Below are 27,524 nucleotides of genomic sequence, written 5' to 3'. Positions count from 1 at the left end.
TCAAACTTTCAATGCACTCCAGCCTGTGGTTATGTATGTGACAGAATTCTAAAACGGTGGTACGAACTCTCTTACTTCTGCCACTCAGAAGAAATGGTATAGAAGTAAAGGACTTTTCTTTCAAAAAAGAAAACCCACCTCTGAACTCCCACCCAAAAACTACAAACTCAAATCAGGTCATGAAGAAACTTTCATAAAAGTATCAGAACTTAATAAATTCAAAAGCTGCAACATAAAACTCAACTGTACATCACAGGGCCTGCTGCAATGCTTACTTGGCTTAAATCAAAAATGGGTGGTAAAAACTATCCAAGGCAAGTACTGAAGACCAATCCTTTATACGTCTCAGTTGTCTGCCAAGCAAAGCAGGAGTGGTCCCTCAGATTTGAAGCCTTGGCCCATCCAACTGCAAATGTGGTTTTGATCTTTTGACAGTGTCTTTGGCTCTTTGTGCCTATCAGTCTCCCCCACATTCTCTGTTGCCTGATCATCACTGGGACCTACATTTTTCCAACAGTTAAGATTGATCTTCTTTACTGCTTTTAAATGGTATAGACAAACTAATCTATGATTCTTAAACATTGGAACATTCTATACATACATTGTATTAAAAAGACAGACTTGACACTTTCATTGATAATTTGTCTAGCTGAGCGTTTTTAAAGAGAAAAATCTATGCACCATTCTAATGGAAGCAATCAAATTGTCAGAGCTTCAACAACATGTTCCTTTTTATCAGTAATTATTGTAAACATATGTTTAAAAAATGTTAGTATTAGGAAGATTCTCACGTGATGCATGATCATCCTGCTTTTTGCGATCTTGGATTTTAAAATGGAAGACCAACATGTAGTTTCAGTTGAAAGTTACAAGATGAAGAAATGACATTTAGTTTCATTTTTGATTTGTTCTGCAAGTAGTGCCGGAATATCTGGAGATTTGTTCACATCTATTTAAGTGAGGTCTTTAGATCCTTGAGGCAAGCAGTAAAAACGGTAACAGATTAAAAAAGAAAACTGCTGACGGCTAGCTCAATATCTGAATAACCCACGAGTCAGGCGTTGTGCAGTTTATTCAGGGGGAAGAGGAGGTTTGAGAGATATCAGAGGTTCCTAAACAAGCTGAGCTGATAATATTCTGATTTGGATTGTAATATTTTCTCAAGGGTAACCAGCAATGTCCATATTTCACAAGTGAATAAAAAAGTGGTTTTGAAGTAAGAGAAAATATCCTGAAGCAGAAAAATGTTGAGATGTCAGAGCAGAATATTTCTAATAAAGTTGCTGAAAGCATGAATTTAAAGGACATATGTTAAACAGCGTGTGAGCTGAGTTAGCATGTTTAAATATCACAGGAAGAGGCATGAAGTAAAGAAATAGCATCAAGTGAATGGAGAAATGCCAAAAACAAACTCACTATTGCAATGTCAGCTGAACAAGCAGCTTTGTGGAGACAGGATGACACTTAACTGTGGTTCGGCTGTCTGTCAGGTTGCTGTTCGGTCAAAAGGTTTGAATCTTTCTTTCTAATCTTTGCAATACTTGTTGATATGTTAACAGACTTTTGTGTCTACGTTTAATGACTGACCACCACGGTAAAATACAACATAAAATTTATGGTCTATCAAGTCAGGGGATATTGGATCTGACTTGTCTAGTACGACCATTAGCTGGCATCTTAACACTCAGTGAAGGCACTAAAGTTTAAAAAGAGCAACTGTACAGATAACATTGTTTTGGGTTAGCACTGGAAATTGCATTTGTTGACAAATGGCATCAATGTTGGCTCTGATGCTTTTTCTATTTTTTCATAGGTTGTGAACATGGATGGCAAGGCCAGCATTTGCACCAAAGAGACAGTGAGCTGCTTTCTTGAACTGTAGCAGGTGGTGGTACAGGTACAGCCACCTGCTGGGAAGGGAGTTACAGGATTTTTACCCAACAGTGAACAAATGTTCCAAGCCAGTGTAGGGTGTAGCTTGGAGAAGAATTTTCAAAAGCTGGAGTTCTCACATGTCTACTATCCTTTCCCCGCTGAATGGGAGAAAATCACTGATTTCGAAGGTGCTGTCAAAGGAGGCTTGGCAAGTTGGTGCTGTGCTATGTCAGGCAACACTAATGTCAATCACACAAACAATGGCTACTTTTGTGAAGGACGAGATAAGTACTAATTTCCATTGAATTTTGACAATAAAATACCAGCATTTTTGGCCCAAGGTGAGGAATTGAGAGAAAAAATTATAGGGCTTCTTACAAATACATCTAGACTGGGACAATTTGTGGTTCAACTCTAACCCTCAAAAGACAGATTTACAGTTGTTTGGAATCCGTCTGCCAATATCATTAACAGGAGATTTTTAAAAGACATTAAACAGATGATCTGCCTTACGTCCCTTGAGTAAATCACTGCCTAAGATTAGGTTTCAACAAATAATTAGTGATTGCCCAACTGAACCGCATTTTAAAAATCATTATTTAAATGAATATTGCACAAAGAAACAAATATTGCTCATTGGATTTTACTGGAGTCTTTATTTAGGTGTAAAGTAATTCCACAATGAAACAAAATCAGTTACTCTGGTATACATGAAATCAGAGAACAATACAACCACTTTAAGCAAAAATTAGAAAAAGGCCAACAACTGAGAAATGGGGAACTCAGGTTTCAGTGCTATGGTATACACTATTCTACAGTGAGTTCTATGTTCTCTTTTCAACCTGCTTACAATAAATGACAAATAAAACTCTCTCCCTGCAATTTCTCAATAAACCACTCAGTTGAAAACCTGACCATAAGAAACTTGAAATCACATTTCTCAAACTATCCCAATTGAGTGCTGCTTTTTTGTTTTTTGAATCATGTAAATATGGAAACTAGTACAGGTGACGTGTGTAAACATTTCATTATATGCCCTAACCCACTTCTTAAGCCTCTTCTTCTTTCCCAAGATGATAGACATTATGTTACTCTTTTTGCCAGGCTCATGCATCACCTCACATGAAGACTTTTCTTGTCTGTATAAGCAGCTCTAAAAAGAAATTATAACTTAAGCAAAATAATCTAGAGGAGGCTTTTAATCCTCTCTTCTCATTAACATCCATAGCCATTTTTAAAAATTCTGTAACCCTACTTAAAACAATGGTTATGAATTTCTTAAAGCTGTATCATTTGTTTTTGCTAGTTTACATAAGCTTTGTTTCAAATAAAATAATCTCCAATTGAAAATTAGTCTACAGAAAAGGGCCCTGATAAATGTTTTGTAAAATTTAAAATTTTAATGCCTAAAACTGCTGACTGTTTCACTGCACAGAGCATAATAGTCATCTTGACAAACTTATGTGCAAACTATCATTCCATATTTTACATTTGGCTTATACATGCCAACAAAAAAATAATGTTGCAGCTTAGAACAGTTCTGGATGCTGAATTTATCCCAAAGCTAATTCAACTCAATCCTTCTACTTTCTTATTATAATATTAATTATCACCATGATAAGTTCTGTGGTTACTCTGTTCCTAATATAAATTCAAGTTCAGGAAAACAACTTGAATTTTTGATCTCTGTCGTAACCAGCGATTACCGTCATGGGATCCAGGTTACCAGTCATGAAGTTGAAAACACTCATGACTCGTCATACCTGGTGACCAGAATATTGTTTTCCCTTGGCTTTTCATTTTGCAGATTCAAAGCTCAAGGTTGTGACAGATATTCAACAATTACATTATGATGTCAAAGTGATGTTTATGACACCAGTGTTACAAAATAAGGAAAAAAAAAAAATCTCAAAGCAAGCCACATGAAGCAACAATCACTACTGCAGTCACACATGTAAATGAGATTAAGTTTTAAGTCTACACTTGGTTCTTGCAGTCAGCACAAGTAAAATGCCAGAATGGTTTCTCACACCTCTCCAAAACACAAACAAATTCTGCTAAGATCTACAAAATCACAGCCACAACATGGGCTAACTGCATTGGCTCAGGATTTCTCACTAGAATGCATGGCTTTACCAACTGTTTAATATTGATGTCTAAGCTCCAAGTAATAAGTGTCATTCAGTTTGATCAACCGAAACCTTCACACTGAAACCTTTCCCATAACTTTGTAGAATCCTGAACTTTCACAGTTAGCAGTTCACAAGCCATACTCAATAAACTTGTTAATTTTATGAAAATGCATTTAGAATCATCCAAGAAAAAAAGTATTTATACTTATTCTGGCTCTAAAGCACAACCTTGTCATTCCTACTTTGAAGTGAGCTAACAGGTTTCAATTAGATGATTTAAATCTATTCATCCATGCCGTTTTCCTGCATTCAGAAAGGCACTGATCTAGTTATGCAAAAAGTTTAGCTTGAAGTATTTATCTCCCAATTCTTCTACAACAAAGCATTATACTGTGCCATATGCTAAGAGCCTCTGAATAGCAGAAGTTGTAGTAGACATAGTTGTCCTAGTGACAATGGTAGTCCTACAGTAGTAATGAAAGCCGTAGTAATTAATCAGCAAAATAAGCATTGATGCTAGTTAGATAGGCACATGCACAATCATTCTTTGACAAACACAACCTATACTAGTTGAAAAAGCCAAGGTTTCAATAAACTATCTTAATTAGTTTTCTGTCATGGTATTGCATTCAATGCCTAACAGTGAAACCTACAAGAAGAGAAAGATAAATACCTATCCAAAGCAGTTAAATGAAAAGAAAACTATAGTTTTTTTTGAAGAGCAATAAGTTCTCAACAAGAGAGTTGTGAACTTATCAAAAGGGTAGTTGCTTTCGAGCTGGAAACAGCTAAGTAGAATTAAAGATGTGTGCGAGAAAAAAGCTCTTCATCTGGAGGGTCATCCCAGTCACTTCCGCCTTCTGAAGCGGTTTCATCTGAGCTTGAACAGTCACTGGAGAAAAGTTTCCTGCGGATGACAGCTGACCTCCCTCTAGTGTCATGCTCTACTCTGCAGTTCACCTCACAGGCTGCTGTAGTCTGCTGAGATAGAAAAATATAACATTAAATTTTTTTTCATGTTTTAAAAAAATCATTTTTATTCTGCCCTCAATCACCTCCATAAATTAAAATAGCAAGTTCTCTTATTGCAATCATAAAATATCATTTTATTCAAGGTATGATTGATTTCTCTGGTAAAATACGAGGCAACTCATCTTAGTGACCCGGATTCTACAGTCAATGGCTGACATTGAAGAAAACTATCCAAAGATTTAACAATTTCTGAAGCATGAATTTCACCTTTCCCGGAGGCTAATTCGATTCTGGCACTAAGGGAGATCCTAGCTTCCAGCAACTGTAGAGTTATCAAGCAAACACAGCAACCAATTAAAAGCAAATAATATAAGCATGCTGGAAACCAGAAATAGAAATTGAAAATGCTTAAGAAACTCAGCAGGTCTGGTAGCATCTGTGGAGAGAGAAACAGTTACCGTTTCCAGTGTGATTTGCTTCCAGAACTGCTGAGTTTTTCCAGCACTTTGCTGTAACAAAACAAACAAACAAACAAGTTGAAGGATTCTCTGGAACAGCAAACCAAAACGAGAACAAAAACACTGATTATCCAAATTCTAATCATTTTATAACATAGAAGAAAAAAAGTCATGTATATGGATTTAAGGAAGAAACTGGAACATTCAATTAAAGATTAAAAAATGAACTTCTGTCAACTGAAAAATGAGAGACTGGTCAGTTTTGTTTTGCAAGGGGCACAAAAATTGTTAAAAATTAAGAAGTCCAGCTACAATCATTCAAAAAGGCATTTCCTCTCCAGAAAGATTAAAAAATGGAAAGTCACGTTGATCCATTGACATTTGAACATTTCCATCCGAAGCTTTCATCTGCTTATTTTCCATGGAGTATGCTAAGTGTTGAGAGTAACTGATGAAATTCTGCATTTAACGGTGTATGCTGATGTCAAAAGTTGCTAGTGATTTCATATTTGTAATGACAGCGAATACGGATTTGCACTATTACAACTGCACAACCTTAATCAATATTTAATATCTGAATGAAAATAAAGGAGTTACATTTCTGACCAAAAAGGGGCCAGTTAAATTAATTGGCTGGACAGCTGGTTTGTAATACAGAGTGACATAAACAGTGTGGGTTGAATTCAGATAGTAGCTGAGGTTACTGTGAAGACTGCTTCTTCTCAGGTGTGGTGACCCTCAGGTTAAACTCATCACTAGGCATCTGTCTGTAATGACAGCAGCCCAATTGTCCTCCGACTTCTGACTTTATCTTTACCTGACCAAAATACAAAATATAACCTTCTAGCTCAGCTTTATTTATGTGGATATGTAGTATGCTGTGCTTCCTTAATTGTTGCAATGGGAGACCGTTGAATTCCTAAACAATGTTTGATGATTTAATGTGTTAAATTACATTTTTAAACAGCTTTAGTTGGTTCTTCTTAATGCTCACTATAGTATGCTATATTTATAGCAGGTTAAATAAAACATTAACAATTGACCCAATTTCACATATTTCCTCTTTTGGCAAGCCTTGGCTACATCAAAGGCTCCCATTTAGTTTCGATCTGAGACAGCATAATGGGCTCCCTTCTCTACAGAAGCAGCATACAGCAACCATGGAAAACTATCACCCCTTTCACTGCACCAGTTTTGCTCCAGTTAATGTATTTACATTTATTCTCTACCTGGTTTCTCTTTTGCCCCATCCCTTGTGATTTTGCCAATTCAGGAAGTTTCACAGCCATTTGCAACAAGGCATAGACTAAACAAATTTACAATGATCCTACCTGAAGTTAGTGGAGAATACAACCCTTCATCCCATCAGCCCGAGCTAGACTTAACCTTGTCCAGAGCTTCAAAAAAAACACAATGCAGGAAAACCCACTGCCCTATCTTCAGCTTGTTTCTTAATTAAATGAGAGGGATATTTTAACATTAAAAAAAAATAGTATTTGAACCAAGTTAGCTTTCCTCATTATGAACAGAGTTGTCAAAGTTCAAATCTTCACTTATACCATGCACTATTTTAATTATACTTCTTCTCTTTACATCAGCTAGCAATGATAATAAAGCAAGCATATCTAACTGAATGTATTGTGCGAGGGACATGCTAACACTTCATTACATTTGGCATGGAATAACGGTTAAACAGAACATTAACAAGAGAAACAAAATGACAGCAGAAGCTCTGAGAAGGCTTAAAAGTAATACGGAAAAACCGGTACGCTTTAGCAAATATTTCTCGATTTAAAAAAAGAGATCATTTCAGTATTGCACAACCATAATTGTGAATTGTACTTGTAGGTTATCTGTGCAAAACTGCAGTGATGCAATAGGTCTTGTACTTCTCTCTTAAGTTAACTGTACCGGATACTGAACATTCAGTTCTTAAGAAAAACAGCTTAAAGTAAACACTGTAACTGTTATTCCATGTTAAGGGATTTATGTTTCAACACAAAGTTGAAACAATTATCTTTGGAAATAGATCTTTAACACTTGGTTAACTTACCAGGTCTAACTGGAGAAGACAATCTCCATTATGTGCATGTCCTCTTAAAATTGGACACTCAGTTCCATCCTTTTCCTTGGCATCAGTGTAGCATTCTAAAACAACAATAAGAACACAAAATTAAGTAGAAGCAACTTGTTAGTTTTGGAAAAAAAAACACTGCCCTAGATTTACAATAAAACAAAAAAATTTTATTTGGACTTGTGATAAACAAATTATGCAGAAAGGAGTAAACTGAAACATTTAAAGTTTATTTTAAAGGTGAAACTCTAAGTTGAAGTGTTTCACCAGTGATTTTGTAATTAGTGGAACAGAATTCTGTTTCTGGGTCAACAGATAGTTAAGTTATGCAACTACAATTCTTCCCATCTATTGTCGGAAACTGAAATATGTCTTCACTGCTAAATCCTAAGCGCAGTAAAATAACTCTCTCATTCACCTGTCAAAGCCTTAAAATGCCATTCCATTTAGATGAATGACAGTAAAGTCATCTAGCAGGTGCCTAGAGGCTCAGATTACAAATGCCAAAGCACATCAGCAAAATAATTTTGCACATTCAGATTTTCATTCCATAGCATCCTGCATCTTCCTAACATAACACCCAATCTGCTTTTTTTTTTTTTAAAAAATAGAATCCCTGCAGTGTGGAAACAGGCCCTTTGGCCCAAATAGTCCACACCGACCCATCCCCCGATGACCCACCTAATCTACACATCCCTGAACACTATGGGCAATTTAGCATGGCCAAACCACCTAGCCTGTTGAAGGATTACAAGTTTGTACCTCCCCAACCATTTAAGGACATTTCACACAGTAATTACTCAGATCTTAACATTATACTTAAAAATGCCTTTGAAAAGATTGTACTCTAAATTTAAACCATAGCAGTAGAGCAGAGTTAAATGCAGAAATCCACTGGTTACTTTAAGCAATTTCCTTACTTCCTACTTCTGACTAGGATTTAATTATTGCCATAGAAGAAGTTATAAAAATGAAAAATCATATCTTAAATTTAGTTGTTCTTCATCCTGGGCTTGTAAGCTCTCAAGCCCATATAAAATCACACTTGATTGAGGACTTGTACCCTCTCCTCCATGGTCCAGTTGTAGTAAATGCAGGCTCTCGTTGGTAAATCTATTGAGGGGAAAAGATGCACACCAAGAACCTGTGTTCTGGACTTCCCATCACATGACCACTTCGAGTCATACCACAAGGAAACCGGCCCCTTGGTTCAATAGGTCTCTGCTGATTAGACATCCCACTCTGACCTAGTTCCATTTCCAAGCATTTGGCCCATATCCTTCTAAAACCTTTTTTAAAAATCATCTGGTTAGATATATTATGTTGTTATTGTACTTGCCTCCACCAATCCCTCTGGCAGCTCTTGCCATTCTCTCACCATCCTTGCGTTGTTGTTGCCCTCGGGTCCTTTTTAAATTTTCCACCTCTCATCTCAAGCCGTCTAGTTTTGGACTTCACCACCTTAACAAACAGACCTTGGATATTCACCCTATCCATGCCCCTCATGATTTTATAAACCTCTATAAGGTCACCCCTCAGCTTCCAATGCTCCAGGGGAAAAAAGCCCCAGCCTCTTGGGTCTCTCTCTGTGGCTCAAACCATCCACTGCCAACAACATCCTTGTAAAGCTTTTCTGCACCCTGTCATGTTTAACATCTTTCCTATAGAAAGGCAACCAGAATTGTACACAGGATTCTAAAAGTGGTCTCACGAGTGTCCTGTACAGCCACAACATGACATCCCAATATGCAACCATTAGTGCAAATCAGGCTATATCTCAGCAGACAGGGCAGTCAGACAGTGATCTCAGGCCTCTGACTTGCCATACAATGTAGTCCTGAAACAGCTGAGGCAGAAGTGTATTTAATAAGGGTCCTTTGTTCATCTTGCACAGAGTGCAGCCAGTAGTGAGCCAGGAAGGGAGCTGTGGGGGAGGAGCTCGTCATAAACAGAGTGAAAAAAGGTGTGATATCACAGGAAAACCTTTAAATTCACTAGCTGATAACTAACTGCTAATTTAAAAATTTATCCTAAATTGCTTTCAGATTAAAGGTAAATTGGAGGAATATTTTAAAGATTAAAAAAAGACCAGTAGGAATTTTTTTTTTAAAAGATTAAAGATTAGAAACAGCACACTGCAAGGTATTTCAGCCTTAGCATCAGGCACCCAGATTCAATTCCAGCCTTGGGTGACTGTGTGGGGCTTGCATGATCTCCCAGTGTCTGTGTGGGGATCCTACAATATGTCTGGACTTCCAGAAGGCATTTGATAAGGTCACATGGGGTTGGGGGTAATTATTAGCTTCGATAAAGTATTGGCTAAACTACAAAAAAAAACAGAACCAGCATAATAGGTCTTTTTCGGGAAATGGAATTTTGGCATTTATTGCTAAAGACAGAGTATAAAAGTAGGGAAGGGTTGCTGAAACATACAAGGCTTTGTGAGACTGCACTCATTTCTGGTTCCCTTACTGGAGGAGGGATGTACTTACATTGGAGGCAGTGCAAAGAAGATTTACTAGGTTGTTTTCAGAGGGAAGGGATTTGTCTTACATAGAGAGATTGAGCAGTTTAAGCTAATATTCTCTCGAGTTCAGAAGGATGAAAGGAGATCTAATTGTGATTGAGTTCGAGAATTGAGAATTAAGATGCTCAAGGGAATTGACAAAGTAGTTGTAGACAGGATGTTTCCTCTTCTGGAGCAATCTATAATAAGAGGTCATAATTGTAGGATAAGGGGAAGCAGATTTAAATCAGAAAAACGGAGGAATAAGTTCTCTCAAAGGGTTGTGAATCTGTGAAATTCACTACCCCAGAGTGCAGTGGATGCCTAAATTTGAGGAGATAGAGTTTTAATTAGTAATGAGTTGAAGGGTTAAGGAGAGCAGGCAAGAAATTGGGGTTGAGACAGAGATGAAATCAGCCATGCTTGTATTCAGTGGCAGAGCATTCTCAGCTGAACTGCCTGCTCCTGCTCTTAGTTCTTAAAGCAGATTATTATTAAAGGTCCAGAAACAGTTCAAGTCCTGGCCCTTTCAATTAGTTGATGACGGATCAAGTGAAAAACATCTTTTTCTTGTATTCCTAAAAAATCTTTTTATACTCCAGTTTTAAAATGTTGCCTTATGCCTAGATTTTATTATCAACTTGCCTGCACACTCGATCCTCGGAAACGGCTGTGGGTACAGTGTTTCTTGCCACCAGTCTGGTTCCTCCTTGCAGTCACTCTCTCCTTCCTGGTTCAAGTCTGAAGAGGGAACCTGCCATGACAAAACTAGTAAATCACTAAAACGTTTTGAAAAGTCATTATTTTTCATTTACATCAAAGCACAAAATTTTGATCAACCTTTGCAAATTACTGCTTGTACACAGTGTACAATATTTTGAGAAGTCACAGAAAAACAGAGGGGAAGAAAATTTCTCGGCTCTGTATTGGTCATTGCTCTTAACACTTTGGAAGAAATTATTATATTAGTATTTATTACTTCATCCACTCTGGGCATTTAATCAGCCTATGCCATCTACTTTCGTCAAAAAAGTTAATTCTACAACCTTCAATTCTTTGTTACGGCACCAACAGTAACTTGGAAGTAAGGTAAATGCTGTATAAGTGTGTGGACAGAAATTAGCAACGTAAGGAAGGAATGATCACTTTCCTGACTTGCTTCAGACATCATTTCCACTCACCACTAAATTCACAATTAACCACAACTTCCTTTTATAGTAATCTAATATTGCATTTTACAGTTATAACACAAAAAGTAATGGTTCCTTACAGAAAAGATATTAATGTACTCAACAATGGCTGAACTACAAGTTAGCCTAACTCTACATTCTAGTTTAATGCCTTGTTCAACTACTAACACTATGGAGAAGACTGTGATGCAACTAGAAGTATACAGTAATTTTTAAGTAATAATTCACATTGATTTCTGGACATTGTGTCTTCTGTCACAGAGATGATTCTCATCCTGAGAACTGATATCAAAACTCATTATACTCAGCCACTTTACAACTCATTGTGGTATTACAGTCCATAGTTGATAGATTTGTCAACAAATACTGTATAGGGAAGTTTATCCAGACATAAATCCCAGCTCTGAAGACAAACTTCAAAAAACAGACTGCTTCACAGCCCACATGGACAATGTAGAAAAATTCTACGTGCTGAATGCTTCACCTGAAGCCTCATATGAATGCTGCTCAATTATACTAGGTCACGTCTATGCAAAATTTCAAAAAGTAGAAACAACACACTGAAGAAAAAAAAACTCTGTATTTGAAGTTACTTAAAAAGTGGGCAGCTACAAATTTCAGGTCTTGCTTTGGCTCATTAAAATTTCTGGTAACTCATTGAAACCCAACTCTTAATAGAAAAGCCAACTGCAAACTTGACACTTAACAAATTTCCTTATTGTCTAAAACTGGAAGGATATCAGAACTGCAGTGAAAGATTTTTAAAATCTCTAAATCTGCAAACAGATATGAAGTGGAGTGCAAGAATATTTAGCCAAATTTTGCTGTAGCAGGCCATCTAACAGCGTTTGACATCTGTGCCTTCAGTTCAAAAAAAAAATGTTGCCCAAAAGCTGTCTAAAATGTAAAACGTTGGGTCCAGAGAGATTTACATTAATATTTAAATGAACAGGTGTCTCCATTAACACAGTGTTAAAAATTACAAGAAGATTTAAACTTTAGGAAATAAACAACCAAGAATTGAAAAAAAGTGTAAATCCAAAATGTTCATCCAATATGTAAGTAGGTAAAAAAAAGGGGGAAGGGAAGACAAGAATTAAAAAGCACCTGAAACATTCAAAACCTTTAAGAATCAGACACCACACTTCAGTGTCAGAGAAGCTGATTGATGAAAGAACTTATTCTAATTACTAATGCTAAATATTAATGACATGTTTAGTTTGTGTCCATCTACAACCCATAATTTCATGACATTCAATTCACATTAAGGCTATAACAGACAGCAAAAACACATTTTGATAAAGCTAACTACAGAAAACAGCAACTCAGACAACTAGATTTACATATTCACATTTTACAACAGGTCTGCCCCTTACCTGCAGTTGCTGTAACATCTATGCATAAATAATTGTAAACACCACGGAACCTCACCGTTATTTTGACAGCAGATTCTGGTTCATCATATTGACCGTTCTTTCCTTGAACACTGATTGCAGGCTGCCAGTCTCCTTGGAAAACTACCTAAATGAGTGAAAAACAACAACTGGTTTGAAGTATGAGAAGTTAGTAGAAATTGTAGTTTCAGCATTGGCCACAACCATGGCTTTTTGATGTAGATACAATACAATGCCATTATTTTGATCCCTTAACAGTTGATCAGAAAAATCAGTTTAGAATTTTCCTAAGTAATTAAAGCATTCGAGCCTATGATGATTCAACGTGGATGAAAATCATTATTGTTGGATATTTGGGGTTGAAGCATGAACATTTCAATGTTAGAAATTTATGGCTATAAAAATGCAACTGGTCAAAAGGCTCATGCAGGGCTTATGAAACGCAACACAAACAGGACATACGGGTCATTTGTTGGTATTACTCCTCCACACATTTGTCCTCCAATCTATACTTGATTAGATCCTCCCAGCTGTATTACATTAAAGTTGACATAATTAATCTCAGCATCCTACATTTGGGTGAGCAGCAGCACTGGCCAGGATTCCTGCTCATTAGTCATTAACTTTGCAGTCACTGGATTGACTGTTATAACTCTTACCAATACTCACCATCCAGGCTTTCAATGAATAATGATCACAAGAGTAAGGTACTAAGGAATCAACACCTTCAGGTGAGGTGTAGAGACAAATATGCAGGAATAAATCTAAGATGATATTTTCATGATGAACATTAACAAGATAAAAGATTCTTACATGAACTTATATGCAGCTAATAAGACCATAAGACATAGGAGCAGAAATTAGGCCATTCAGCCCATCGAGTCTGCTTCACCATTCAATCATAGGATGAGGGGGACCTAACTGAAACTTACAGAATACTGAATGGCATGGACAGAGTGGATGTTGGGAAGATGTTTCCATTGGTAGGATCCAAGGGCACAGCCTTAGAGTAAAGGGAAGACCTTTTAGAACGGAGATAAGGAGAAACTTCTATTGGCAGAGAGTGGCGAACCTATGGAATTCACTGCCACCGAAGGCTGTGGAAGCCAGGTCATTGAGTATATTTAAGCCGGAGATAGATAGGTTCTTTATTGTCAAGGGGATCAAGGGTCATGGGGAGAAAGTGGGAGAATGGGGTTGAGAAACTTATCAGCCATGATTAATCTCAATTTCACCTCAGGAAATGTTACGGGCAATTCAAAATGGTGATTTCTCAGGGTCCAGGCTTGAAGCTCTGGCTCCAACATCAAAGTCATTTTCATTTTTATTCCATTTTGATGGAAACCTTTCCAAAAGCAATCTGTTACCATGGCAATAAAATATATCCGATGCAGTTTGAAAAATGTGACCCTCTAATTGGTATAGAAAACCTTAAAAGGTGAGGCAATAATTTTAAACTCAGTGTGCTATCTATGGTATCAGAATCAGCAAGATTGGGACAGAGACCATTCTGGATTTCAGATCTTGCTGTTATTCAAGTTGGATGTGAAATGCTGGAAGCCTTGCCCTAGCTTAAGATGCTGCTGGATCATTGACACTGCCAGCTTTGTTGCTGTTTCTTATTCCTAATTTTATTACAACAAATCTTTGGCAGTGATCTCTCTCTCCAAAATTCTGGTCATAGTAGCACTGCACCTATCATCACATATCAACTGTAACAGAGTGAACTATTATCTGTACTGTATCAACATTTCAAGAAATGCATTGCATCTTTCATACAGGGCTGAATTTTCTAAGGGCCATGAGGTCAAGATTCAGTACAGACGGGAGACCAAAAAAAAAACCCAGACCTAATACCTCTGGGAGAGTTCTGAATGGGGACGGAGAGAGAGAGGGAGGTAACCACGTAACAACACATTAAGCTCAAGAAGTTTGTTAAAATACCTGAGATTTTGGGATATGAATTTTGAAAATGTTTCTCCAGCAAGCCTGAACAGTCTGATGCACTGTAGCACACAACTCCCAGAGGCATTCTTTTTCCAAAAGTCATCTGGAAGCATCATGTGTTTCAGGATGTGCCCCTTCAAGCAACTTAAAGCTGGTTCTGATCAAAATAATGCCAGAATCTTTTTAAACTGTGCATTGGTAAAATTAAAGTACTTTACCGTAAAGTCGTTAAGATTCTAGCATGATCAAGAGCTCTTGAATTTCAGGAAATATGAATAAGTCCACCTTTCTTTGTTCATAAGCAGAGCAATCCTGAAGACCAATCCTTCATAGATTTTTAATAAAGTTTGCTAATCAGCCTGGAAAGCAGGCTGCTGGATCAGGGCAGGTAGTGTCAAAGATAATGCTTTTGCCATTCAGCAGATCTCCAACCTGTTCGCGCTGCAATGGTTTCCAGAAGTGGAAGCCATTCATTGGCACACCAATTCATGTGTGCAGAGCTTCCCAACAGCTGCATAGCCTAGTGGGAACTTTGGCGAAAAAGGTCATTACAGAAGAGGAAAACACTGGCAAGTAAAGTTTTACCTTATTTAGAGTACATAAAAAGTGGTAGCTAGATCCTTGAAATAGAGGAGTTGAGGGCAATGTTTCCTCTAAGCTGCATGGCTACACTAACAGTGTGAAGGGGCACTGGCCTCTGTTTCTAGTAGTATCTGCCCCACACAGACTTCACCGATCCATACAGAAACATGACAAGTTGGTGGGAATACAGGTTGAGGGTTATAAGAAGCTGGCATGGAACAGGAATTGAAGCCTCGGGCAGATCTGCCATGAACATACAAAATGACAGGGCAGGCTTAAGAGACTAAACAACCTACTCCTGCTCCTATTTATGTCGTGTAAAACCAGTAACTTGTCCACACCATTGCAATTCTAAGAACAACTAGCTCGTAAGGTATTTTCCTAATTTATTAAGAACTAACATGAATGAATGGCAGCATATAAAATTGCCCAGTTTTCAGAAATCTCTAGCTTTCACTAACTGAATTTGAAACAATAGTTGTACATCAAAAATCCAAGATTTATTCAGCTCATTACCACTTCAAATGCATGCAATTCCTCATTTTTGAGATTTTAAAACTACTTGTAGATTTAGATTTCATTGTAAATGTTCCTTTAAAGAATTGTTCATGAAGAATTCAAGGAAGTGACCAGATTAAACTTTCTGAAAGCTTCTTGGACAAATAATATTACAAAAACAGTACAATTTATGGGTAGATTCAAATTTTATTCTCAGCTTATTTTATCTGGTTTAATAATGGGATCGATGCGATTGGAAGGTGAAAGAAAAAAAGACTCAAGTATGGTTAATGTACTTAATTCCTTTCCAGTGGAATCTAAGTTTCCTGTATCTATGTATGTTCCAATCACATGTACTAAAGAGGGCTTACACATGCAAAGTGAAGGGAGAGTAAGATTTACACAGGCTTAACAATATGCTACAATTTAAGGGGCATGAGGGCATAAGCAAGGTAGGACACAATTAAAACTCATTTACAACTGTTCTTCATAGAACAAAACTAAAAGTTTCTGGAAAAGCTCGGGAGGTCTGGCAGCATCTGTGAAGATAAACATCAGAGTTCCCGTTTTGAGCAGAGTTTTGAGGAAGGGTTACCAGACCCAAAACGGTAACCTTGACATTTTTCTTCACAGTTGGTGCCAGACCTGCTGAGCTTTTCCAGCAACTTCTGTTTTTGTTCCTGATTTACAGCATCCACAGTTCTTTCGGTTTCTGTTCTTTGAACAAAGAACATAACATAAGAACTAGGAGCAGGAGTAGGCCGTCTGGCCCTTCGAGCCTGCTCCGCCATTCAATAAGATCGTGGCTGATCTTTTCGTGGACTCAGATCCATTTACCCACGTTCTCACCATATCCCTTAATTCCTTTATTGTTCAAAAAAAAAAATCTACCTTTTTTTAAAAACGTTTACTGAAGTAGCATCAACTACTTCACTGGGCAAGGAATTCCATAGATTAATAACCCTCTGTGAAGAAATTCCTTCTCAACTCAGTCCTAAATCTGCTCCCTCTAATCTTGAGGCTATGCCCTCTTGTCCTCGCTTCACCTGCCAGTGGAAACATCCCCTCTATTTCTATCTTATCTATTCCCTTCATAATTTTATATGTTTCTATAAGATCCCCCCTCAATCTTCTGAATTCCAGTGAATATAATCCCAATCTACTCGGTCTCTCCTCATAAACCAACCCCCTCAACTCCGGAATCAACCTAGTGAACCTCCTTTGCACCCCCTCCAGTGTCAGTACATCCTTTCTCAAGTTAGGAGACCAAAACTGCACACAGTACTCCAGGTGTGGCCTCACCAGCACCTTGTACAGTTGCAACATAACCTCTCATCTTTTTATTTCAATCCCTTCAGCAATGAAGGACAAAATTCCATTTGCCTTCCTAATTACTTGTTGTACCTGCAGACCTACCTTCTGTGATTCATGCACAAGGACACCCGGGTCCCTCTGCATAGCAGCATGCTGCAACTTTTTACCATTCAATTCATAATCCTTTTTACTATTACTCCTACCAAAATGTATGACTTCACATTTATTTACTTACACAAAGTGGACAAAAGATGTGATTCAGGTCGTTAAAATACTGAGGCATAAATAATAGATACAATTACGTAAAATTAACTACGTAAATTGTAAAAATCAAGCTAATATTTATAAACCACCAATAAAGATAAACTAGGAAACCTTGCACAGATATAGTTGTGCATTTAGTAACTTTAAGGAAGATTAACAAATATCTATCAGATGTAGGATGGAGAGTCATATATATGTGGAAGCAAAATTCATCTATGGATCATGATTCCTCAGCTGCTGGAATCATAAAAATGCCAGACTCATATTGGTAATAGATAATGCCACCATGGATAACTAATCCATATCACTGCCTAATTTCGAGAAAATTAACATTTTGCACTTGTTTTCATAAGCCTGCTATAATAACTATCTTTTCTGTAATCAGAAAGGAAATATTTTGTCCTTGTTTCAGATCTGAAAAATCTTATATCAGTTTTAAAAATACATTCAAAATGGAAGTTATTGGAAATCAACCAATCTGCTTTGACATAACGTTTGCTTTCAAGGCTGCTACCCTAACTTCCTGAAGGGACAAAATACCTCAGCCAATACTTCTTACTGCAAAATATGCGTCAAGTTGCAGCATAAAACTTCCCATTCCTATCTGAACAATTGTCATGTGCTAAACCGTTAAGCTTGTTAACTTGTCGGGCTGTTGTGCAATAATGTGTTTGCACTGCAAGTTTCACCAAGATGGCCTGCTTACATCACAGGGCTTTGAGCTGTTAGTTTGAGCATCAGGAATAGCAACAAGACATCGCATAATAGGCGTAGGCCTATGGAAACCCCAAACAATTTCCGTGGGCTATTAAGAGATCAAATGGAAATCCATGTAAAGTGTAGTTTGGAAAGGAAGTTTTACTGAATTATTTGTCTACTTAATGCTTTATGAGTAGAGTCTTGCATGGTTAATTGCCTTGTTTATTTAAAAGGGTAAAAAAACTTGTATAATATTAATTATTTGGAATTTGTGGGTTTTTTTTTTAAAAAACTAAAAAGGCAGATGAATTTTGTGTAGTCCTGGGAAGGTCATAAATGTCACAATGTAACCTGAACAGTGACCTAAATACATAATTTCTAAGGTATCGTGTGATTTCCATCCACTGCCTGGGAGCATCCCTGCAGTGTTAATGTATAAAATGTTTATACTGTGGAATTTATGACAAGTCAAGTAAACAGATCAAGACAATTAGTTCAGTTTTGATTTTAGAACAGAACATTCGATTCTCAGTTCAGAAGAACCCACAGTTCAGTTCAGGAGGGGGGAGGCAATAGCCTAGTGGCATTATCACTTCATTTTCCAGAAACTCAATATTTGGGGATCTGGGTTCAAATTTCGCCACAGCAGATGATGGAATTTGAATTCACGAAAAATCTCTGAATTAAAAATCTAATGATGGGTCATGAAACGATTGTCAATTGTCAGGAAAACCCCATCCGGTTCACGAATGTCCTTTAGGGAAGGAAATGCCACCCTTACCTGGTATGGTCTACATATGACTCCTTATCTACAACAAAACGGTTGACTCTCACCTGCCCTCTGAAATGGCCTAGCAAGTATCAATTGTGACAAAGTCACACAATAAAAAATGAAAACTGGAAGGATCACCTAGCACTAGAAATGACAACAGCAAAAACAAAAAGCACTGTTGAACCTGCAAAGTCTTCCTTACTAACACTGGGGGGGGGGGGGGGGGGGGGGGGGGGCTAGGGCAAAAACTTGACATTGCTTGAAGGTATGATTCCACGAGTATGAATATGTCCCAGAAAACATCACCACCATCCCTGGATATGTCCTTTTCCACCAGCTTAACAGACCCAACAGAGGTAGTGACACAGGGGCACACAGTCAAGGAGGGAGTTGCCTTAGGAGCCCTCAACTCAAACAAAATGACCCCTTGACACTGCCCGAACCAATTTGGAGCAACACAGGATGAATACAGTAAACCTCACTCTACCCCTCAAACGAATAGTAAACAGGAAGTAAAAGTTCCCTTGACTCTTTTGAACTGAAAAGAAGGCTCCTTTCAACAACGTCTCCATTAAACACTCTTGGGACAGAGACAGCATGGGGTGAATATAGAGGCAAAACTTCCTCTACTCTTTAAAGTCAAGTAAGTTCCCTTGACACTGTTTCCATCACACACTCCCAAGAGAGGGCCAACAAGGGGTTTAAGTACTGAGTAAGGGTTCCTCTACTTGTCTGAACTCAAAGTAAACTCAACATAAAGTCCTCTCGACACCTTTTCCATCAAACATTCCTGGCACAGGGACAAAGGGGTTTTAAAAAAAGAATAAATCTCCCTCCATACTTTCAGGGAGTGTTACGAGACTGTGGCTTCAAGCAGTGTACTTTGACCTGTTTTTTTTTTTTAAAAAGAAGAAACATTCAAACAAAGATGCGGAGTGGTATGCTCAAAGCCAATAAAGTAAACAACTGGCGTTGGGTTTTTTTTAAAAAAAAATGTTGGAACAACAGAAGCAGCCCGAATGGGTGGGGTCAAACTCCAAGGATTTTTAAGTTTTAGCTTTCTGCAGTTGCCAGGGTCTTGAAGTGGATGCGGAAGCTCTCGTTCCCTTCTCTATTACAGCTAAAAGCTGGGGTTCTCTTCCTGCTGATAAATTGTGTCTCATGCAATTCTATTTTCCTGAATTTACCTTTGCCAAGGTGTTGTTTATGGGATATTACCAAACGGGAACACTTAATTAGCAGTTCTAAGTATATTTTTATATATAAAATACATACACACACTGTTAAGCATTTCTATAGAGTTGCAGTTAAGCCACTTATTTTGCCTCTATTTTAGCTATAGTGTAAAAATAAAGTACTTTTGCATAAAGTTTTGCTTGACCAATTGAATTGTACCTGGAAACACCATGCCTTACACAATCCTTTAAATTAAGGTAATGTTAGGGTCTTGGTTATCTTGATATATTTTGAGTGGGGTTGATCAGGTCCATAAAGAGTACAAAAATAAATAATGAAACAACACCTGCAGGGGCACCAAATCAAAAAGCAAACACAAACAAAAAAGTCAAACAGAATCTTAACGACTAAACAGAAACGTCTTAAATCAAAATTATTTGTCCAGACCGATGATGGACTCCAGCCCCTGCAGCGCCCATCGATCTCAAAAGGCCTTGGCCATAACAGCAAACATCCCAGTACCCCTCTCCAGGGATACCAGAATGTGGATGAAACCTCAAAAGAGGGGCAATCAGGAATGTCAAGCCTCTCCATGGCCTGTTAATGGCCACCTTAGCCAGGCTCAGGAGCAGATCCACAAGGCAGCCCTTTGATTCGCTCGCTCCTCCGTGCACTGTGTGCCTGTAGCTCGAGAGCATGGGACTGAAGTGCAACCAAAGCTTAAAAGGTGCAGTCCCTTCAAGGAGCCAAACAGGAGATGCAAATGGGAACACTATGTAAAAGGTGAACAGTTTCCTCCAGGCCACAAAAGCTATACTTTGTCTGGTACCTCGTGAAATGATTCATACTGCAGCTGCACGGGACTGCCATTTGGAGCACTCTCCACCCCAGATCCCTGATGGAGAAGGGAAGGGTCCACTGGGGACCTCTGCTGCCAGAGGGCAAATGGGCAAGCCAAGGCTGTCTGAACAGTGGGCGAGAGTGCAGAAGTAGAGAGTGCAGCAGCAGACCATACAGGAAACACCAACGTGCTATCCGAGAAGGCTCGAGGAACATCTTCCTGAGACTGCTCAGATTGGGAGGTGCAGTTCCTCTCGAAGGCCACTGCACGCTTGAAGCACATCCATCTTGAGTGAGGTGTCGAGGCCAAGCACCTCGTTCCTCAGGATCCAGATGGCTCAGGTTGCCAACTAGATGCTCACCAACACTCTTGCAGCCAAATGCAAATGCACTGTGGCATCCAGCCCGCTCCTCTGACAACTAGCATGTCAGACTCTGGTTAGGCCAGCATCCTGAACCCTTCCCTCCTTCAGCTAGCAGAGACTGCGCTGATGGAGGTACTCACTTTTGAGCAGCAGCTGGGCAGTGTGTCATACCTACAAGATGCACTGCAGAAATTCACTGAAGAACCTGTGACAACATCTTCCAAACCCATGACCACTCCCATCTAGAAGGGGAACGGCCGCAGGTACACGATAATACCACCTGCAAATTAGTCTTCAAACTCACGATCACACTCACTATCCTGACTTGGAAATTTATCATTGCTCCTTCACTGGTCGCTGGGTCAAAATCTTGCAATTCCCTCCCTTATGGTCTGTGGGTCTACCTACAGCACATGGACTGCAGCAGTTCAAGAATGCAGCTCACCACTGAAATAATTCCACAGAGGCGAGTATCCCATCACCAAGTCACCCTTTATTTACATGTGGAAATTCCTTGATACCAAACCAGCTCCCTCAGTGTCAGGTATCTGTGGGTCAGGGTATCCTGATTGGACCAGATTAACAGGCCCAATCAGAGAACTCATTCTATCATGTCCACCTGGCTGACCTCATAACCACTACATCCCTCTCGCTCAGAGTCTGACAACATACGCTGGTTCTTTTTCTCGTAGATCCTCCTGGGGCGATTTAGCACCGGATCAGGCTCCTCCTACCCTGCCTTGGATATGGACGGCATCTAACACACAGTAGCTCCCCTCTTGCATGTAGGGCATCTCAGGAGAAATTCATCCTCTTCTTCAGGCTGCAAAGGTGTTGAGGTGGCAACATCCGCAGTGTCCATCTGAACTTCTGAAGTTTGCCAGAGGGGGAGAACCCATGGGTTCTGCCAGCCTTTTCAACTGTTCTGAGGAGCCAGGCACGTTTTGCTCCTGCCCCGTTGGCGAGTTTGCAGTGTTCATATGTTCCACGTGCTCATTCAGGATGGTTGCATCTATCCAAACTCTGTGTCACATCAACCATGCCTCTTACCCACGAAGGGACATTGCTGTGGTTCCATTACCAAACTTCATTCCCTGAAGTAAACTGTGCCTCTCACTTAGCACTGGCGTTCCTATGCATGACCAAGCACTTCGAAGTTGGTCTCCACAATGACTAAGAACATGGAGCCCATGAAAGGACCTACACAATGTGTAACTGAGTCCAGGGTTTACCCGGTCATTCCCACAAATGTGGGGGGAGTTGGTGGTGGTAACGTCTGTCCTTTTTAGCACTCTGGGTGCCCCACCAATGTGGCTATGTCTGCATCTAATCGTGGCCACCAGATGCAAGAGTTGTGGAGTCAGACGACACAGAAACAGACCCTTCAGTCCAACCAGTCTATGCTGATCAAGTTTCCCCCTAAACTAGTCTCATCTGCCTACTCCTGGCCCATATCCCTCCAAACCTTTCCTATTCATGAATTTATCCAAATGTCTTTTGAACGTTGTAACTGTACTCCCATCCACCACTTCCTCTGGAAGTTCATGTCACACGAACTACAAAAAATTGCCCTTCATGTCTTTTTTAAAATCTTTCAACTTAAAAATATGCCACCGGTCTTAAACTCCCCCATTCACCTGCCATTCACCATATCTATGTCCCTCATGATTTTATAAACCATTATAAAACCTCCTACGCCGCAGTGACAAAATCCCAGCTTATCCATCCTCTCCAGCCTCTCCTTTTCACTCAAACCCTCCATTCCCGTCAACATCCTGGTAAATCTCTTCTGAACTCTCTCCAGCTTAATTATATCCCTCCTATAACAGGGCAGCCAGAATTGGACAGACTACTCCAGAAGAGTTGGCCTCACCAATGACCTGTACAATCTCACCATGATGTCCCTCCTCCAATACTCAAATGTCTGAGGGACAAAGGCAAGCATGCTAAATGCCTTAACCACCCTATCTATATGTAATGCAAACTTCAAAGGATTATGTAGCCAAACCCCTAAATGTCTGTTCTACAAAACTACCCAAGGCCCTACTTTTAACTTATGTCCTGCATTTGTATCAAAATGCAACACCTTGCATTTATCCAAATTAAACTCCATCAGCTGCTCTTTAGCCCACTGACCCAACTGATCAAGATTTCTTTGTAATGAGAGATAACCTTCTTCACTGTCCACTATACCACAAATTTTGGTGTCATCTACAAACTTAGTAATCAAGCATTCTATATTCTCATCTAAGTCATTTACATAAATGACCAACTAAAGTGGACCCAGCACCAATCTCTGTGCAACACCACTGGTAACAGGCCTCCAGTCTCAAAGACAACTCTCATTCTGTCTCCTGCAATTAAGCCAATTTTTTACCCAATTGGCAAGCTCACCCCAAATCCCATGTGATATAGCTTTCCTAATTAGTCTTCCATGCAGAACCTTGTCAAACATTTTACTGAAGTCCAAGTAAATAATGTCGACTGTTCTGTCCTCCATCTTCCTGGTTATTTCCTCAATAATCTCAATTCAAATTTGAGACATGGTTTCCGTGGTACAAAACCATGCTGACCATCGCTAGTCATTCCTTGCCTCTCCACATGCATATAAATCCTACCTTTCATAATCACTTCCAACAACTCACTCACCAAAGTCAGACTGACAGGTCTATAGTTCCTCGGCTCTTCCTAATATCCCTTCTTAAAGGCACAAGATTCGCAATCTCGAGTCATCCAGCACCTCACATACTTACAGATGATGCAAAAATATTTTTGCGAAGAGCCCTGCAATTTCCTCCCTAATTTCCCAAAATGTCCTGGGATATACCAGCTCAGCTCCTAGGCATTTATCTACCTTCAGCACTTACTCTTCTGTAATGTCAATTGCTTTCAAAACATCAAAGTTTATTTCCCGGAATTCCCTTGCCTCCGTTTCTTTCTCCGCAGTAAAAACTGACACGAGATATTCATTTATCATCTCTCCCTTGTCCTGAGGTTCAACACAAAGATGACCTCTGATCTTTAACGGGCTCTACTCTCTCTCTAGTTGCTTTCTCGCTCTTGAATGAATCTGTAGAAACTTCTCGCCAACATCTTCATTTTGGAAACCCACGGATGACCCTCTGGGAGTTCAGCCAGTACTTGCCGAGGAAAATCACGCTTGCTCCCCATAATATGCCATCCTCTACTGTGATCTAGTCTCTCTGGGTCCAAAAAGAGAAGAAAAAAAAAAAAAAAGTTTCATTCTGGTTGTGACTGACATTTGATATTCCCCATCACCACCAGCTGTTTCAATTTTGCCAGGACCAGATCTTTCTGCATTCAAAGTCTGATATTGTCAATTGTGGCTAGAAGCAGGTCCAGAAAATTTAAAACCATTACAGTCTCATCCGGTGGCAGTACCACTGGTGGTGTAGCTGCCAACAGGAGGCAGCTCAATGCATCCACGTTTGCTACTTGACCTCCCGGATGGTGTTCCGAATTCTAATTATACATTAGTATTACAGCTCACTGCTAAACTCAGCCTGAAGAGCAATGGGAGGCACTTCCTTGTCCAAATACATCGAGCAGCAGTTTGTGGCCTGTTTTATTACAAATTTAAGTCCGTAAAAAGGTACTGGTGGAACTTCCTAACTGCAAATATGACCACCAAACTCTTCTTCTCTATTTGGGCATCTTTACGCTCAGCATTAGCCAAAGTCCTGGATGCTCTTCCCATTTGGACCAGCTATGAGCCGATACAACCCCAATGCCATACAGGAGGCACTGCACGTCAATACCAGATCTTGCTTGGGATCACAGTGTGCCAACACCTTAGAGTAATAGCTGTTTCTTACCTTCCCTGCAAGTTATTGCTTGGCTACACAACGATTTCCAAGGCTGACCCTTTTTTGGGAGTTGATGCAAAAGTTCCAGGAGAGAGGCCAGGTTATGTATTCATATTAATCTACCAGCCCAACCAAACACCTAAGCCCCAGTACAGATGTGGGAACTAGGGCAGCTTTGATCGCCCTCACTTGATCTTCTAACGGTTGCGACATGGTTACTCTGTAACCCAAGCCAGTCACTCAGAAGCCAGGAACACACATTTATCTCTCCTAAGGCATGGTTCTTCCAGGTGGGCACATTTAAAGATTATGTCCAAGTTCTCAAAGTGCTCCTTATTGGTCTTCCCCGTTATTAGCAATGTCATCTAGATGAATGGCAATCTGGGGTAGATTCATCAAGCTTGGACCCAAGCCTTTTACGATAGCGAAGCTGAACCAACTGCTTCTCACAGGAGACCGGAACCGAAACCAAAGTTGTATCCTTAATCTGTAAAGGTCCCCTGGTTCTTTGTCTGGCTAAGGTTTTGCATGAACTGAAGGGCTGTAATCCAGAGCAAAGACTGGTTCTGCAACCACAGATACAACTGTGCCTGTGCCGACCTCCATTAGAACCGGGTTGCTATTTACCAATTTATTCTGATTGGCTTGGATTTAGAGGTTGCTAAGCAATTTAACGGTTTCAAACCATATGTAGGTGGACTTTCCACGGTGTACACTCTCCTGGATACCAGCCAATAGGTTCTCTTACTCAAGTCAGGCCTCATAGAACTCCTTTGCTGTCTCGAGTCCACGTCCTGACGGCAACCCCAAGGGGTTGCCGCTCCAAATCCTGAAGAACATTTTAGCTATTTGGCTGAGGCTCAGCATTTGTTTCAGGGTTTTGATGTGGGCTGACCTAGGGTCCCTCTGCTCAGGCTATGGTCTGCATGAGGCTAGGCGACTGTCTAAACTTAAGTGGTGTTCCCCACGTTCAGAGATAACAAGGTGTAGAGCTGGATGAACACAGCAGGCCAAGCAGCATCAGAGGAGCAGGAAGGCTGACGTTTCAGGCCTAGACCCTCCAGCATCTGCAGTTCCTACCATCTCTTCCCCCATGTTCAGTCAGCCAGGTGAGGGTGTCCACTTCCATTGGGACACATGCTCCATTTGCCACATCTTCTAATGACAAAGCTAGTTATAGTGCCTGTTTGACATCAAGTTGGGCTTCAGCTAGTGGGTGCTCTTGCATGGTTATGTCACTAACCTCACATTCTAAACGTTTTCTCAGCATCTCATTCTCGGTTAACCCAAAATCACATACCCCTGCCAGTCAACTTAACCTCATCAAAACTCCTGATACAGATTCCCCTGGTCCTCCAACTACCAAATAAAGCCAATCGCGTCTCAGAACTAGAGGTGGCTCAGGGTTGTAATATCCCTTAACTAAATCCATTGACTCTTAAAAGATTTTACTATTTGGTGCCTCAGGGAAAGTTAGGCTCCTAATAACTGAAAATGCTGCAGGTCTGCAAGCAATCAGAAGAATTACTAGTTACTTTTCATCTGCCCCAATGTCATTTGCCTGGAAACAATAATGCATTCTTTTCACATACCGGGACCAATCTTCGACGGTAGGATTGAATGAGTCAAACTTCCCAAATAACGCTGTAACACCAGAAAAGCTTCCCCCAGCTCGAAGACGACCGTTGTGAGTGAATTTCTTCAGGAGTGAGCTTTGCTCTCGTCACCACTGAATCAACTCCACAGAGGCCAGTATCCTGTCACTAAGTCACCTGTTATTTACATGTGAAAAGTCCTTGACACTGATCGAGCTCCGAGTCAGGATGGCTGACACTCCTGGTTTTAAATCTGTCAGCCAGGGCTCAGATTGATACTGATTCTAGGAGGTCAACCTGGCCGACCTTGTTACAACCACTAGAATTCTTCTCAAGGGTAATGAGGGATGGACAATAAATGCTGGCCAGCGGGTAACACCCCAGTCACAAGGAATGAAAATAGAAAACCAGTTGCCCCTATCAGGCAAATCAAGTCAGTTGGGGGCAATCACCTCAGAAGCAGTAGTTTCTCATCTGTGGAGCTTCTAAGACAGGGGAAATGTGTGTAGAAATCATTGCTCGAACTGTAACAGCTCAGATCATTAGAAATGAGGGAAGTCCATGCCCGTGGACTGGGAAAGCAACAGTAAAACTATCTCCACAGTCCAAAAAAAGTCAATTAAATAAAAACTTTTTCTTAGCTGAGATAAAAGTCACATTTCTCTGGGAGTGTTTGCAACAGATATTATTGGTAAAATTGTTGACATTTTGTTTCAATGATTGTGTGATCTTTCTGTCCAAAATTATATTGTTCTTTCTTTGCTTAATAAACTTAATGTTCTATGTTGAAAAAATACCTGCAGCCTCGTGTCAATAGGTTTCAGTAACTAACCAGCTTAACCAGCAGCAAAAGTTAAACATGTGATCAAGCAAGGATAACAGTGTGGAGCTGGGGGAACCCAGCCAGTCAGGCAGCATCAGAAGAGCAGGAAAGTTGACGTTTCAGGTCCCAACCCAAAACGTCAACTTTCCTGCTCCTCTGATGCTGCCTGGCCTGCTGTGCTATCTCCGACTCCAGCATGTGCAGATCTTACTATCTCTCTG

The 27,524-nt window shown here is 39.8% G+C and overlaps 1 protein-coding gene across 12 annotated transcripts in view; it reads right to left on the bottom strand.

Annotated features, from left to right (window-relative positions):
* Positions 1 to 2,511: 2,511 nt before the first annotated feature.
* Positions 2,512 to 27,524, bottom strand: part of kiaa0232 (KIAA0232 ortholog) — a 114,496-nt gene continuing 89,483 nt past the window's right edge. For 11 of the 12 annotated variants that reach the window (XM_048605601.1, XM_048605564.1, XM_048605596.1 and 8 more), the window contains 4 exons: positions 12,639 to 12,728; positions 10,663 to 10,771; positions 7,491 to 7,585; positions 2,512 to 4,988 (listed from right to left, as the gene is read on the bottom strand). In XM_048605601.1, coding sequence (XP_048461558.1) covers positions 4,806 to 4,988; positions 7,491 to 7,585; positions 10,663 to 10,771; positions 12,639 to 12,728 — 477 coding nt within the window. In that variant the 3' untranslated portion in view covers positions 2,512 to 4,805. The remainder of the gene's footprint in view (positions 4,989 to 7,490; positions 7,586 to 10,662; positions 10,772 to 12,638; positions 12,729 to 27,524) is intronic. The other variant, XM_048605578.1, reaches the window with a different exon arrangement.

Source organism: Rhincodon typus, chromosome 1 (assembly GCF_021869965.1).
Source record: "Rhincodon typus isolate 14 chromosome 1, sRhiTyp1.1, whole genome shotgun sequence".
Taxonomy (NCBI): Eukaryota; Metazoa; Chordata; class Chondrichthyes; order Orectolobiformes; family Rhincodontidae; genus Rhincodon; species Rhincodon typus.
Note: the sequence above shows the minus strand (reverse complement) of the source record. Positions and strands in the feature narration are given on the sequence as shown.